The 15,000-nt window shown below is 48.4% G+C and overlaps 5 protein-coding genes and 1 long non-coding RNA gene across 9 annotated transcripts in view; 3 read left to right on the top strand and 3 right to left on the bottom strand.

The window, feature by feature from the left end:
- The window catches only part of LOC125950334 (cathepsin B-like), a 1,146-nt gene extending 772 nt beyond the window's left edge, over positions 1-374 (top strand). Inside the window, exon 1 of the mRNA XM_049678224.1 lies at positions 1-374. This exon is cut by the window's left edge and continues 772 nt beyond it. Coding sequence (XP_049534181.1) covers positions 1-320 — 320 coding nt within the window. The 3' untranslated portion in view covers positions 321-374.
- A 104-nt stretch (positions 375-478) lies between these two features.
- Positions 479-2,292, bottom strand: LOC125950333 (cathepsin B). Its single transcript, XM_049678223.1, has 2 exons — positions 2,141-2,292; positions 479-1,729 (listed from the first exon to the last, which is right to left on the bottom strand). The coding sequence occupies exon 2, from the start codon at positions 1,724-1,726 to the stop codon at positions 707-709; it is 1,020 nt and encodes a 339-aa protein (XP_049534180.1). The 5' UTR covers positions 1,727-1,729; positions 2,141-2,292; the 3' UTR covers positions 479-706.
- A 343-nt stretch (positions 2,293-2,635) lies between these two features.
- On the bottom strand, positions 2,636-9,234 carry LOC125950655 (very-long-chain 3-oxoacyl-CoA reductase). The gene is made up of 5 exons (XM_049678841.1): positions 8,963-9,234; positions 8,316-8,870; positions 5,497-5,543; positions 3,947-4,022; positions 2,636-3,866 (listed from the first exon to the last, which is right to left on the bottom strand). The coding sequence occupies exons 2-5, from the start codon at positions 8,467-8,469 to the stop codon at positions 3,136-3,138; spliced, it is 1,008 nt and encodes a 335-aa protein (XP_049534798.1). The 5' UTR covers positions 8,470-8,870; positions 8,963-9,234; the 3' UTR covers positions 2,636-3,135.
- A 46-nt stretch (positions 9,235-9,280) lies between these two features.
- The window catches only part of LOC125950657 (uncharacterized), a 13,257-nt gene continuing 7,537 nt past the window's right edge, over positions 9,281-15,000 (top strand). The window contains exons 1-3 of one of the 2 annotated variants that reach the window (XR_007468737.1): positions 9,281-9,407; positions 9,472-9,725; positions 11,719-11,844. This is a non-coding gene — a long non-coding RNA (uncharacterized LOC125950657). Of the gene's footprint in view, positions 9,408-9,471; positions 9,726-11,718; positions 11,845-15,000 lie in introns of those variants that run through there. The other variant, XR_007468736.1, reaches the window with a different exon arrangement.
- LOC125950654 (cathepsin B-like) lies at positions 12,688-14,221 on the top strand. The gene has a single exon (XM_049678840.1). The coding sequence runs from the start codon at positions 12,718-12,720 to the stop codon at positions 13,861-13,863; it is 1,146 nt and encodes a 381-aa protein (XP_049534797.1). The 5' UTR covers positions 12,688-12,717; the 3' UTR covers positions 13,864-14,221.
- The window catches only part of LOC125950652 (uncharacterized), a 37,714-nt gene continuing 36,990 nt past the window's right edge, over positions 14,277-15,000 (bottom strand). For all 3 annotated transcript variants that reach the window (XM_049678838.1, XM_049678837.1, XM_049678839.1), the window contains one exon: positions 14,277-15,000. This exon is cut by the window's right edge and continues 445 nt beyond it. In XM_049678838.1, the coding sequence (XP_049534795.1) occupies positions 14,411-15,000 (590 nt within the window). In that variant the 3' untranslated portion in view covers positions 14,277-14,410.

The following is a 15,000-nucleotide window of genomic DNA, read 5'->3' as shown; positions in this document are numbered from 1 at the left end:
GCGTCGCGTATAGTGTCCCAAGAGATGAGCGTGTGATAAGGTACGAGATTATGACCAACGGTCCCGTGGAGGGAGGCTTCGACGTGTATGAGGATGTGTTCCTCTACAAATCCGGTGTCTACCGACACGTTTACGGTGAACATGTAGGCAAGCACGCGGTGCGTATCATCGGATGGGGCCGCGAAGGTGGCATTCCGTATTGGCTAATTTCCAACTCGTACGGTGAAGATTGGGGCGATCACGGATACTTCAAGATAGTGCGCGGAATCAATCACTTGGGGATTGAATCGAAGGTGATCACCGGATTACCGTTGGTGTGAGATCGCCTCGTGATGTGAGGAATTCTGATAACGCCCGAACTGGATCATTGGATAGTAAATGGCGGGGATTGGCTACGGTCAGACAAAATCATTCCAAATTCGTCATCCGAATGCTAAAACAATGTCATCAATTTTCAAATAAATCGTTCAATTTGCGCTTAAATTCACACCAGTATCTACTTCTACTTTTTATTGAGCCTCTCGGGGGTGAGGTACATCATGTCAAAGAGGTTCCGTAGGTCTAGCGTGTTACCGAGGCTCCTCAATTTTACATGCACCGCGTTAACCTTTCACCCTGGAATGTGTGTTTGAATTGATTGAATTGATAAAAAGAGGAAAAACAACAACACCAGCACGATGATGATCAAGTTTCGCTGTGAAATGTTTTACAGCTTTGGCAAACCGGCGGCGATCGAGCTCTCGATTCCGAGGTGATCCTCGCCGCGCAGAATCTTAAAGAAACCATTATCTCCCCAATCACTGTTCCACGAATTGGCAATCAGCCAGTACTTGGTGTTGTTCTCTACGCCCCAGCCAAGGATGCGAATGGCGTGTCCACCGAGCATCTTGCCCGTCACATGCTGATAGACGCCTTCCTTGTAGTGCAGCAGATCCTCGTACACCGTGAACGCACCTTCGACCGGTCCATTCGTCATGATTTCCTTGCGAATCTGGTCCTCGTGGCGCGGGATCGAGTACGATTTCGATCCGTATCGCTTATCCTTAGCGTAAGGCACGTTGTAGCTATCCTGGCACTTCTTAACGCACTTGGGCGTTTTGCCACCTTCACCCTCGCATGATGGGCGTGTACCATTCACGTGATGCTCGCACGGTGCAATAGCGTACGGCTGGCAGCCCAAGTTGGATCCGAACGGTCCGCCGCTTACCAGACCCTTGTGCACCCAGTAGCTCCAGGCGGCTCCAGGGAATCCACCGTTACAACCGAATCCGCAGGTGTGGCAGCACGATATGAGATCTTCCGCCGAAAAGCGGAAGTGGATCTTGCCACCGGACGCGATGCATACGCGGTCCGACATCGCTTCGACCGCTCCGAACGCCCAGCATGAACCGCACGAGCCCTGATCACGGATTTCCCGGATCGTTGGGCAGTTGGGCCACTGTTCGCGCGAATCGAAGTTCTCCGGCAGATCGTCAACGTCCGCGGACAGATCGTGCACGAACTCCGGCTCACGGAACTTGTACGCGTCCTGGTGTACGCCCATCAGACCCCGGATGTACGAGAGCGACACATCGGGATGGAAGTTGCGTCCCGCTCGCCAGGTGCTGGCCTTCGAGTTGATCTCATCGATGAACTTAGCGGACAGAGCGTACTTCTTGTTACCGGAACCGGCCGCCGTCGTCCCGGAGACGACGGCTACGGCTAGTAGCACCATATGTAGCAACATTTCCTGGAAATCAGAACGCACATTAATGTTGATAGAAAAGAAGAGGGTTTTCGAAAACATCCACCACAAGGACGCAAGTCACGGCAACGACCGAAAGGGCGTAGAGGGCATCAGCCTATCGGCATTATGGCCTAGAAACCGAACAAAGAAAATGGCAGCCCTTCAACAGAACAAAGAAAGTGGCCTACTATGCAAATGGCTATCATTTTGTGCCAACGACAAGGATAAGTGGCTGAATTGGATCAATTTTTGTTCTCCGTTTGTGGATCGCTTGATGAAGCGAAAGATTTCCTCCAATGAATTTCGCAATTTACGCAGACGGCGTACGCTACACAAACGCTACCAATAGTCGTCGAAGCAAGTTACCGGGATTTCGTTTAATACGACACAAGAGAAATGCAGGAAGATACTTACGGATTGTGTTGAATCACTTTTCTGGCTTCAATTTACTACGACTTGCAACTTTTAAAGCCTCGGAATAAAAAAATAAGGACAGCGATAAGCCAGGGCCAGACGAAGCGTAAAACACCTGTGTGAAATACGTGTTTTCTTTTTTTGGGTTTGTGGCGATAGGGTGTTCTTCGTGAGTGTTTTTAATCCTTTTCAATTTCTAGTAGTACCCTAATTTCGCGTGAATTTCAGTACAATCAGGTTTGGAAATATTAATCCGTAAATATTTTTTAAAATACACTTTGCGTTTACGCTTCGTGTGGCCCAGCCAAAACGTTTGGCGCTTGTTTGCAGCGATGTTGAAGTCGGGTTCAATTTGAGGCGTACTTTAAATTGTAACGACTATTAGTAGACCACACAGCGCCTCTGATAAGTGTTTTTAGTGTTTTCCATATTTATTAATACATACGATACGTTTCACACGATTTCTTGAAAGAAAACCCATAAAACCGTATTCCAGACCTGGGTCACCCTGTTGCAGTGGGCGCTTCTTGCATTTTAGTATCTGCGCGATAGTACACTGTTTCAGTTTAATAACATACGATGGAAATGCACTTTTATTTTTGTTGTTTTACTACAACACATCTCAACTTAGCACAATCGTTCCCTTTGCAATTCTAATTAGCACGTTTCCTAAGGTGAGAAAATGCAAATACGAAACAGGTTCAACGTTCGGGGTCTTCTTTTCGTCGGCCCGGAACCTGGCTACACTTAACGGACTAGCGAAGTTAGCGCGATGAGCAATAGTGCTGTACCGGGAATGCCCAAATCAACTATTTGGTAGATTGCTCGCCAACAACTCTTCAAGTTCTTCCCGTCCACCCAATGCCCGAGGATTCCTCGGAGTAACCTGCAGCAACGGCGAAGCAGCAGCAGAGCAGTAAATAATCCCACGATCTTCAAAATGTTGTTCCATGCTCCGGTCGTTGTTTCGTACTGTTCAAATGCATCTTGCTTATTTATGATGATCCAGCAGCAGCACTCGTCAGCTTCGAGGCCTCCTGGGCACCGGCAGTGTTTCGCGTGTTCGATGACGATTTTTTCATTGCTCGGGCGCGAATATTTTGCATCGTATTGAGTGTAAGCCGCTCTACCAACCGCGGCAAAAGGAAGCTGAACGTATTGATCGCGAGCTCGAGCAGCGCGTGCGGGAAGTAGCCCGTGGTATGGCGAGCATGGCCCAGTGTGCTGATGGCGCTATCGACAAACACCTTCGGTGAGCAGGCCATCCAGGTGCTCTTGCGAATCTTCGACATGTTCGTGGCAACCGGTCCCGGCAGCACTGACTGCACGCTGATGTTGTGCTTTGCATACTCCGTGCCCAAATCTTCGCTCAGCTTATCCATGTATGCCTTCGAAGCAGCATACACCGTCAACAGTGGAGCCGGAATGACGGCAGACAGGGAGGAAATGTTCACGATCAGACCGGCGTGCCGTGCCACCATGCCGGGCATAACGAGCTGGCACATGCGCGTCACCGAGAGCACGTTGCAGTTCAGTAGATTCTGGATCAGTTTCTCGCTGTCGGGCAGATCGAGCAGATACTCCGGGTTCGCATAACTCATGCCCACATTGTTCACCAACACACCGATCTCGAGATTTTCGATCCGCGAACGGATCTTTTCGTAAATTTCCGCTCCACCCGTAAAGTCGGCATCGATCACCATCGTGCGCACCTTGAACTCCGTCTCTGCAAAGGGGGGAACGCAATATTAAATAAACGATTTTCGTCCTAGTCACGCCCTGAATATACGCCACCACAATACTTACCGATCTCTTTGGCTACATCCTCCAGCTTGGAAAGGGTTCGGCTGACCAATATGACATTGAGGCCCCTTTTGGCGAGCTGCAAAATAGCGAAAGTGAAGAAGGGGAAACATTAATCAAACGTTTGATGACTGTAGTCAAACAATGCGTCGAATGCAAATAGAAAACGCATCCGTAACGAACAACATAAACGCGACGGAGCACAAATGGGATGGAGAATGGGCGGCGCTCGAGTGCACAGACAGGTGAAACTTTGCGTCTTCCTCTTGATCTCAAGCTTGATCCATGACGGGGAAAAGGGATAGTTACAAAAAAGCTTAATTTACAAAACCACGTGTGCGCATCGGTTCCGCTGCTGGCGGTGGTCTAACGGATGGGCAACGCCGTGCGCCGAACGTCGAACGCCGAACACCTTTCGCTTCCCGTCAGATGTTTTCTCTTCAAGCGTCAAGATACTGAAAAGATCAACCGTCGTCCGTCCATCAAGTGCCGGACACTACGAAGCATGGAGATCATTTATGCAACTCATTGTTGATTTGCTTTCGCCTGCCAGCGGAACAAAAGCATAAGCTAAGCGCTATGCGACAGAGGTGGCACAATGCGGTGAAAGATTTCTCTTCAATGCACCTGCAGTACCGTGACCTCATCATCCTCATGCTCAACATGGGATCCAAAACCGCAACACGACGACGACAAAGGTTCGATTTGTTGCTAGCCAAGCGAGCCACACACACATCTTACGATGACGGTATGCAGCGAGGGGAATTGGGGCAGCTAGTCGCACATTTCCTAGTGCTGATAAAGCTTTTTGCTCGCTTCTTCTTGTGCGTTTTCCTTTTATTTCGTTAAATAAGCCCCCTTTAAAGGTAGCAGCGATAAGCAGTCTTCGTTCGTTTAGGGAACGCTCCTTATCCGCCAAAAAAAAACCGGATTCATCAATTACGAACCGAACCGACTGGGAATGGTGGGCAACAGGAACATGGTGCTGGATACATTTGGGTCCCATTTCTCGTAAAATGCTTCCAGTGACGTCAAATAACCAAGGAGACCGGCATGTGTGGTAATCGTGTCGCTGGTACGACGCTCATTAGTAATCGTAACACGCGCACGCAACCCAACCAGTCGGTCAGTTTGAGGTTCACGATTTTATATGACCAGTCGATGGTCAATTGAAATTCCTAACGGAAATTCACCGTCTATTCAAATCGCGTGGAACACTCGCCGTGTCTCCGAGACATGCGACAGTCATGCGTGTGTATTCGATGAACGCACCACCTCGCTTAGAACCCTTGCCACAGCAGTGTGGTTCCTAATGGCACCATGGATGACGGTACTAGCAGTGTAGTAGTGATCGATTACACTCGCGATCGCGATCGAGCACTTTACAACTTGTGGGGTGCAATACACACGGAATATGTTCCGCGTTCCGTCTGATTGGTTGCAAGTACAGGGAGTACAAAAGCAAAGTTGAGGCGCAATGACGTGTAGATGTGACAGACGGAGGAACTCTGCCTAGCGTAAACCACGAGTGGTCTAGGAAACCACATACTTACCGCTTTAGCGTAGGCCTTCCCTATGCCATCGGTTGCACCGGTGATCACTGCAAGCAAACAAAAGAGAAAACAGGAAATCGATTACTCGCATATCGGCCAACGAGTACAGCTAGTAGAAATATCATACAGCATTGGGTCATGCTCGTCCTTGATCCCTGCATAATCGTCACCGACCAGGGATCGTTCCATCATTTCTCAAACCCTAGATGACGTTTAATGTAAGATTAACGGTGACCCCCTATTGCTATCGATACCCTGATGTAACCTTGCGAGCGCCGGTGTACCTTGCAATTAATGTGCCCGGGTGGTTCTAGGTCGTGTGGCGACTACTGAAGGGCGTACCATTTCGCGCGCCCACGAGCCACGTAGAGGGGTTTCTCTCATGTGAACCTCACGCTTAGATCACACGATCCAAGATTACTGGCTAATCAATAGAGCGAAAGGTAAGGAGAAAAACAATCGGCTACGATCACGCTCATGAGGTGCCCCGTATTGACTAACAGGGAGTAGATTACACATCCGGTCAGGCAGTGCTGATGGGGTCAGGCGCAAGGCGGTTTTTGTCCGCCGGTGAAATATTCATTTGCTGCCAGTCGTACCTCGATACGCCCGATATCAATGCCAACCAATATACTATAGGGTCGGTGAGTGCATATAGCGAGAAGTGTGGTTCGATGGACTCGAGGATTGTTTAATATTTTTGTTTTTATAATCCTGAACTCTAGCGAAGCTGTTTCGTAGAGCTGCACTGTGACCTGGAGTGGTTCTAGGAGAATCAAGGAGTTGAATCATTCAACTTGTGGCCATGTCTGTCGGTGGCATGTTCACCTCCATCCATTTCATTCCAAGCAAACAGGAAAATAAGGAGACAAAAACTGACCATCCAATGCCAAAGAATATTGCTTATATCACTCCCTTCAATGATGCCATACGTGAGTGGCACTATGCCTGTCCGGGAGTGATTTGTTGATTTTTTTTTAAATATTCCAATCACTTGAGGACTTTTCTCCCTATACCTGCTGTTCGCTTGACAGACGTTGAGTGTTAGCCAGCTACGGTTTGACGCAATTACCTCGAGGGAAGAACGGGTACTGCCTCTTTTTGCTTGGTAGTTATATATTGATTCCCAACAACTCTAACCAGGAATCGGACTGGAGTTGTGCCAAAACCACGTTGGTCGTGAGTTGTTGACCAAACCAATCGCTAGCACGGGCAATCAATGCGCATGATAAGTAACTATTTTGGCTTACAATCATGGAGCTTGGTTTAACAAAAAAAAAAGCTTCTACCTCTGGGAGCGCTCTATTACATTTTCGGTCAAAAGATGATCCATCCGACCACCACCGAATCGGCATCCGGAGCGGCGCATATAACCGGTTTCTGCCTCAATGGGGAAAGCATTTTTGTGGTTCGTGGACTATTTATTGGACAACTTTCTTTTTCCCTCCCAAAAAAAAACCAGCCAAAAACCAAGACGCAAGATCAGCTCGGAAGGTATTACATCTTGATAGTCGTTGAGGCAGCAAAGACGAATCCCCAACCTCGCCACTTAACGTTCGTTCGCCGGAGATCGGCTACGTAATCTCCGGCGCGTACCTGCTGCAATATAAACCATTAAGGCGCTTAGAGAAGCAGCAGTAGGCAGTGGTTGGATCGAGACGAATTTCATTAGTTTTCGGGTCTTTCGTAACAGCCCATGACACACCGAAATGCCAAACTGAAAGTAGTATGCCGGGATCTTTCCAAGGAAAGTAAGCATAAAGCGCTTTCTCCTTCGTGGTGCGATAACAATTAGAACATGATGCGCGACGATCGATGCGTTGTGCATGTTCCTCTGTGATAAGAGTGTGGAGGACGTTCACCCATATATGCCCGAGTCCTTGAATTCGCTTGATGCTAACCGAAATGTTGTGAAAGGAAGCTGCATCATTTGTGGCCGGTACCTTTCCTGCTCCGGCAAACTGGTTTTGCTATTAGTATTTTAATGTAAGTCAGTTCCCCTCCTCCCTCTGATAACTAGAGACCGTGGCACTGCTACGTATTATTCAATGTCATCGACGGACCCGAAGATAAGCGGAGCAGTTTGGCTTAAAATTTGCAACCAAAAATATGGTGGCTATTCGCAAGGTTTGGCATTTCTTATCCAAGGCTTACCTAGACCCAAACAGCCTCAACACGCAAAATCAGCATTAGCGATTAGCGTGGCCAAACGCTGGCAGAGCTATCCATTCTGGTTTGGCCATTAGTCCGGTGTTCCCTGTCATTGGTTGAATCGCAAATTATGGTGTAAGATTTCGTGGCCATCGTCTGGATGCCAATTGGTTGGTTAATGGCATACAGAATATACAAAAACAAAGATCTCCGAAAACATGATAATCTTTCAATCACTGTATGCGCTCCATTCCTTGGAATTTTGTTTCGATATTCGTCCACTAGTGTCCTCCTAAACAAAACTAATAAAACGAGGACCGGTTCAGGAAAGTTCCATCATCAAAATACAACGGTAAAACCAGAAATTTGGGTCCCGACCGACCGACCGACCGACAATCGAGCTCGATGGCACATGTGCCATCCTAATCCCCTCGCCGATCGATCGTGCATTGATAGCGTTTCAGTTCCAGCCGAAAATAGGAAGTTTAGAACGAGAACGGGAAACCAGTTTAAAATGTGTTCGAGTAAGGTCATATCGAGGCGAATCGGCGGCGGAACGTTTCTAAAGAAAGGCAGACGATACGCGGGGTGAAGGGAAAGGTAGTAAGGCTTTGCATAGTAAAACAGTCCACACGTGCTCGCTCACAGAACTGGTGCCCCATACTTACAGGCCCATTCGCCCAGTTTCTTCACGTTGATGCGGCACCCGAACACTTTCGGGCCGATAAGGTTCTGGTAGATCCATGGCACCACTTTGCGCAATATGAACAGCGACACCAGCACCGCGCTCGTGCTGCCAAGAACCCCGGAAACTGTCGCCATCGTTGATGTTGCGGCCGTAGAAGAGGCAAACCGGGATGTCGCGAACAAACTTTGTAATGCAAAGAGGGTGTCTGTACCGTTCACACTTCCGCCGAGCACCGAGGAACGCTGAATCGCACAATTAGCTGCAGCACAAATGCACACAAACACACGCCAACGCCTCTGATGCACTTGGACAGGCCGGCTTGGTCAGAACGTACGCGAACGTGAAACCCGTCCGTCGCTCCCGGGTGTAAACGATAGAGTAAACACCTGAGCCGGATCGCAGCAGACTGCGGAGTATCGACTGGCGAAGTAACGACGGACCGGCGCTGGTTCGTGTTCGTTGCGTCGTCACGAGGCAAGATTACAGCCCTCGGTGTCGGTCTCGGTCGACGCTAACGCTGACGCTGATGTTGGTGCTGGGGAGAAATTAACATGGAATGATTATTGATAAGCGCTTTACAGGGTGCGTGCATTACCGGCGGGGGGTTCAATTCACACCGCTACTAACTTTTTAGAGAAGAACCGGGAACGAGGCGACTTCTTGCGGGCGACTTTGATAATCGACCGGGAAAAGGTGCGTATCTTTCTCCCGTGGTTAGTAGTGCGAAGAAACGAGGAAGAAAAGCCGCTTTCCTCTCTTTCACTCTTGGCTTCTTGTTGGGTGATACGCTGATGTTTTTTGGCTCGCTTTCACCTTTTACGGTGTTTCCGCTTTCCAAGCACGCGGTAAACAACGGAGCGGAATGGGTAGAAACGATTTTTGTGGTTTTTCACAGATTCGGTCCGTGATAATCGAGTTTTTGGGAGTTTCAGTGAAAGTGAAAACACTGCCCTGCGTTCGGCTTTAACCCTTGAAGTGGAAAACTGACGGACGAGTTGTCAAAACAGTTTTCGAACGAGTTGGATGTTGACAACGGTCCTTAAAATCCTTAAAATAAAAAGTGGAACAACCTGTAAAGTAACATAACTGTTAATAGCAATAATTGCATTTTACTTACTTTTGCTTACTGCTTTCAGCGATTCCTAGATTCCTGTTTTTCCCAGTTATGTCATCTCCGCATGCTGCCGAGGTTTCTAGTTTCTCGTGCAACTCCTTCTCGCGCCATTCAAGAAACCGGTAAATCGCCCAGCCATTTTCCTGCATTTTCATTGAACTTGATCCACTAACCTCGAGACCGCCGCGAGCCGTGAACGGTGCAGCGCAAGCAGTTAGCGCCTCTCGGTGGGGATTGGGTGGGGATTTACGAAACGGAATTCAAAGAGAACAGCCGGTAAGTTCAGTGAACTCTCGGTTTCACTTTCAATCGTGCTTTTTCATCCCGCATCTTCTTCACCTATCGAGTTTTTCTGGGACTTTGGATCATGGAATTTATATCTAATTGAATAATCTTTGCCAAAAAATCGATTACCGTAACTGTTGTTAAGTTGTGTATGGCACGGTAAAATTGTATTACAGAGTGATTGAAAGGTTGTTATATTTTTGGATTTTTAAAGCAATTAGCTTTTTCATAGTCTCTATTTCTTACTCTCTTCGACCTTGAAACAAGCAAAGATAAACATCAAGCCTCCGGATTTGAAACTCTGCACTGCCAGGGCGGCGAAGAGATCTTCTCGGCAGTACCAGTTTCGATACTAATTTTGCTCCAGTTCTACTCAGACACATATGCATATGATGTGAGTCGTGTGCATATGATGTAAAGCATATGATTATATAATTAAGCGAAAAACATTGATTGATAAAAAAATGTTGCAATTTCATTCGATAGATTGAATCAAAGGTAGGAAAGTACTTTGATGCCATCAAGTTGAAGGCCGCTCTGGTTAACGGTCTTATTACTTAGCTATTTGTCTCAATTTGTAGTTTTTAGAATAGTGTACAAAATTTGTCGATGAAATGCTAGTTTCAGCTAAGCGATGAAGCAATGATATGTTTAAAGGGAATAATCGAAACTCAGAGGTCGATATACTGTCTTTCATATGGGATCTTCATTGTTAAAGCTACCTCGAGTTGTCGATGTTGTTCGGTGTGGTTTGGTTGTAGATTGTTATCCTGAAGGTTCCAATGGTCGTCTATCTCTGGCTCCGGCACAACCGGTTCCGGTAGTGGAGCCAACGGGATTGGCCTCCGTTTATGTTGATCGGGATGGCGCATCGATGACGGATAGATGCGCTGCCAGTGGATATACTCGATGCGATTACGCCCCTCAGTGTTGGCCTGGTACTGAGGATTATGGACGTACACATCACGGTATCTTTTCAGGATTCGGATGCGCCAGCGAAGCATTTCCTGAAGGTACTGTTTCAAACCTGCACAGATGAAGTTTTAAACTGCGCGAGTAGTGACGATATTTTTTTTAAAATCAATATCTCTGCCATTTCTACTTCTAGAGATGTGAAACTTTCGCTGGAAAATCTTGAAAGGGGTAAAATTTGGGGTAAAATGTGGAGAGCATTTTACCGACACTCAATCGCTCCCCACCCCCCTCCAACCGCCTTCCTAATGTTTACGAGGCAATATTGCATACCTTTGGGGTATTTCAATCCTTTTTGGCACCGTATAGATGACGCTGTCGTCACTCGAAATGCGGTTTAAAAAAAACGGAAAAATTGTTGGGAGTACAAAATTTTTCATTTTGCCCTAAATTTTGATCCATTCAAGGACTCTCTGCAACTTTTACATCAATCGAGGCAGTATGGACTAATTCAGGATTCACTGTAACGAACGAAACGAGAGTTAAGACCCGCAAGAAATTTATAATACCATGCCAAGGTGACGTTTTCCGAAATGATAGCACGTTAATGCAACTTTCATACCGAAAAAGATTTTAAAAAATCGGTTTTCGAAAGCCCAGCTACACGTCAAAAGACTTTCTTTCTACACGAGAGAAATTGACCTCTTTCAGAATAGATTAGTAATCAAGATATTCTTTATCAGAACATCATCGAACATTCCGCCTTTAAGTACCACGTCGAATGCCCAGTCATCGGCGATTTGAACTTCACCGCTACCCCATTTTTTTTCTACACAAAATTGAAAAAAACCTAAACCTAGTATTCAGCGACGGTATCATAGTACACATAGCAATTCGCAGTAATCAGAAGCTCAGTTGTGTACATGTAATCGTTCGAAATGGCCGCAAATTCTGGTGCCAAATTTTTCCGTGATTTTTTCCGGGACAGCCACTGTCGAATGGTAACAGTTCATGCTTGTGAACCAAGCAAACGGCTCACGCTGCCATTTCATTTCTCGTTTCGTCCCACTAGGCATTCCTGTTGAAATCGGTTGAAAATTCCCCAAAAGGAACAAAGTTAGTTAAAATTCGAGAACGCCCGAAGACGGCTCCGATAATGCGGTTCCATCCTGTGGATAGTCTGTTGACTGCCTCGCCGAAACCTCATTATCTACCGGTACGTCCCGTCACGAAGTTGGGCGAACGAAGTGATGCGGTCAGTTCAGCCTCCAAACCGGGCTCTACGCCATCAGGTGTCGGTTCTGCGAAACGCAAGAAACAATCCGAGGTGCATCGGGGTCCACCAACCCGCAATGAGCCACACAAGAAACAACGTCCTACCAACACCATTGGTGGTGGGGCCGCACGAGTAAATGCGACGACCGAGAAGCGTGATGCACCGCGACCCCGGAAACCGGGTTGCAAAGTATGCCTACCGGATGATCCGACGGGTTTTCTTCTGAACGAAATCGATCAGGTGCGCGAGCGTATTCTCGAGAGAATGCCAGCGGAAGGGGTCAGTTGCCGGCAAGCGGTCGCCCTGGCACATGACATTCGTAACCGGGTCGATGCGATCGTGGTGCCACCTAAGAAGGGCGAACGGGAGTCGAGAATTAAGTTTATCGGAGGCCGATTCGAACAGGTCCGAACAACGAAACCGGGATCTACGAATGCTTTGCCGGAACGCGAACTAAAGCTATCCAGCGGAAGAGAGGCAAGGGTGCTAGAGAAGAAGGTGGTACCTTCGCCATTGGGAAGCTGTATACATAATTCGGATTTGGCGATTCTTTAACTGTTTGTGGCAACGTCAGCGGGAAGGTCAGAGGCGATTAAGCTGGTGATAGCTAGTAGCCGCAACTTCTATCTCTCTCGGTAACGTGTTCGCGAATAAACAAACCAATCTTTCGGCCATTCACCATCTGCTGATCGGATTGATAAGGGTTTTCTACCTGGTGGGTGTATTTAAGGGGAAGCAACACCCTCCATATGCCATCACTAGCGATAGTGAGCTCACGGTAGCCGCAGCATCATCATGGGACCGTCGGTAGCTTGTCTTGCGATCCTGGCTCTTGCAGGTACCTGCCTTGCAACTGGCAGTGCCGACAGCAACATCGCTTTTAAGCTGTTCGTTAACAACAGCGCAGAGCGTTCAGTGCAGCCAGTGCCGGCGAACCAATACCGTGATTCGTCCCCTTACCGATCCCGTTACTACGCGGCGAACGCATCGGCCGGAGAGTACTTCCGTACCGGGTATGGTGATGTCGTGAACTCGCAGGCCGCGTTCGTGGCCGCCATCAACAACCGTACGCGTGGCTGGAAGGCTGGCGTTAACCCACTGCGTCACGATCAATACCGTACCGGGGCGCTACTGTACGAGGAGGCTGCCCGCGCCAAGCTGCCGCAGGGAATCGTGCTGAAGCTACAGGAAGAACCGTTCCCGGAGTCGTTCGATGCGCGCCAAAAGTGGTCGTTCTGTCCGAGCGTGGGTACAATCCGCAACCAGGGATGCTGTGCCTCGTCGTATGCCGTGGCTGCCGTTGCTACCATCACCGATCGCTGGTGTATCCACTCCGAGGGCAAGTCGCAGTTCAGCTTCGGTGCGTACGACGTTCTATCCTGCTGCCATCGGTGCGGTTTCGGTTGTGATGGTGGTGTCCCGAGCGCTGTCTGGCACTATTGGGTTGAGAATGGTATTACGAGTGGCGGTGCCTACGAATCGCACGAAGGTTGCCAATCCTACCCATTCGGAGTGTGCAAGCCGCAGGAGATCTTTGCCCCGCATGTCGATCTGATCTGTCTGCGTCAGTGTCAACCCGGATACAACACCACCTATCTGGAGGACAAGCACTTTGGGCGCGTGGCTTACAGTGTGCCACGTGATGAGGATCGCATCCTGTACGAGCTGTTCTACTTTGGACCGGTGCAGGCCAGCTTTACCGTGTACACCGATTTCATTCAGTACAAGAGCGGTGTCTACCGTCACACGTACGGTGTGCGTGTTGGCGATCACTCCGTCAAGATCGTCGGCTGGGGTGTGGAGAATGGTACCAAGTTCTGGCTCTGTGCTAACTCGTGGGGTGCCGAGTGGGGTGAAAATGGATTCTTCAAGATTATCCGTGGTGAGGATCACCTCAGTGTGGAATCGAATGTTGTTGCCGGTCTTCCGTTGTTCCGTTGATATGTGATCGGCCGTTTCTTGGAACAGGTCAGTGTAGTGCCCAGTATGGGAAGGATATTGCAATAAAAGAAATTCAAGTCAATTCAGATCCAGGCCAAATGCTAATGATAATATAACAGAACAGAGAAGCTAATGATAATACAGAAATCGAGAATTAATATAAGAATTTCCCGGTAATATTGTCGATCGGTTGGTTACTGACTACTGACGATGTGATATCTCACTGGGACCGGTAAATGGATCGATGAACGTGCGGCTACGGTTGGAGTAAAATGTTTTCTATTCCATTTTTTTCCTTTCACAAACTAATCAAATAACACAAATGAAGTTGGCAGATACGCCGATTCCGCCATTCCAATCGTTTTGTACAACTTTGCAGCAGTTTCGTAACCGCATCGCTTGCGGCATCGACTGCCCATGGTGGCAAGAATGGGGTGGGGTCGTACCGGTGAATGTACGCACGGAGTAAATAGAGAACACACAACACACGATCACTATTACTAAGTAAATTCAACTACTCAACATGCAGGAAGCGGAGGTGGCGTCCTTATCTACGAGCTTCACTGCTCGGCAGCTCCTCTCCGGTCTGCAGATTCTTCAGCTTCTGTTCCAACTGCTGCGTCCGTTTGCACATTTCAACGTAGTTTTTCTGCAGCTGGCGCTGATAGACCAGCACCTTCTCCTTCTCATCGGCCCACTTCATTCGCTCCTGTTCGAAGCTTGCCCGGCAGGACTGGAGCTCTCGGTTCAGCCGCTCCACTGCCTCGATCGTCTCCGGAATCGATCGAACAGCCTTCTCCTTCGGCAGTAGGTCCGCCGCTGAGCCGGTAACAACTCCAATCATCTTCCCGTTCGTAGTAGGCTCGGTGCGTGACTCACTCAACGGGTCCTCCTCATCCTGCGTTGGTGTCATGGATTTGTAATCATCATCCGACGAGGAACTCTGATGGTGATACGTGTCTTGGGGAACCGTTGTGGCCGTCACGGACGCCACGGTTGTATTTTTCGTCTGTCCGATTCCCGCGGGTGGCACTGTTGCCACCGTCACTTCACCGTTACCGGGTGATGGTAGCAGGCTACTGAGATTGAGCGTTATGTCGCTCATCTCAACCTGCTTACCAACACCGTACGCATCGA

The sequence above is a fragment of the Anopheles darlingi genome, chromosome 2 (genome assembly GCF_943734745.1).
Source record: "Anopheles darlingi chromosome 2, idAnoDarlMG_H_01, whole genome shotgun sequence".
NCBI classification, from domain to species: Eukaryota; Metazoa; Arthropoda; class Insecta; order Diptera; family Culicidae; genus Anopheles; species Anopheles darlingi.
Note: the sequence above shows the minus strand (reverse complement) of the source record. Positions and strands in the feature narration are given on the sequence as shown.

Coding starts and splice junctions, on each gene's coding strand:
- LOC125950655 (XM_049678841.1), bottom strand. CDS start 8,469: ATGGCGACAGTTTCCGGGGTTCTTGGCAGCACGAGCGCGGTGCTGGTG. Junction 5,544..8,315: donor GAAACTGGGCGAATGGGCCT/GTAAGTATGGGG, acceptor GTTTGCTTGCAG/TGATCACCGGTGCAACCGAT. Junction 4,023..5,496: donor GGAAGGCCTACGCTAAAGCG/GTAAGTATGTGG, acceptor GCTATTTTGCAG/CTCGCCAAAAGGGGCCTCAA.
- LOC125950333 (XM_049678223.1), bottom strand. CDS start 1,726: ATGTTGCTACATATGGTGCTACTAGCCGTAGCCGTCGTCTCCGGGACG.
- LOC125950654 (XM_049678840.1), top strand. CDS start 12,718: ATGGGACCGTCGGTAGCTTGTCTTGCGATCCTGGCTCTTGCAGGTACC.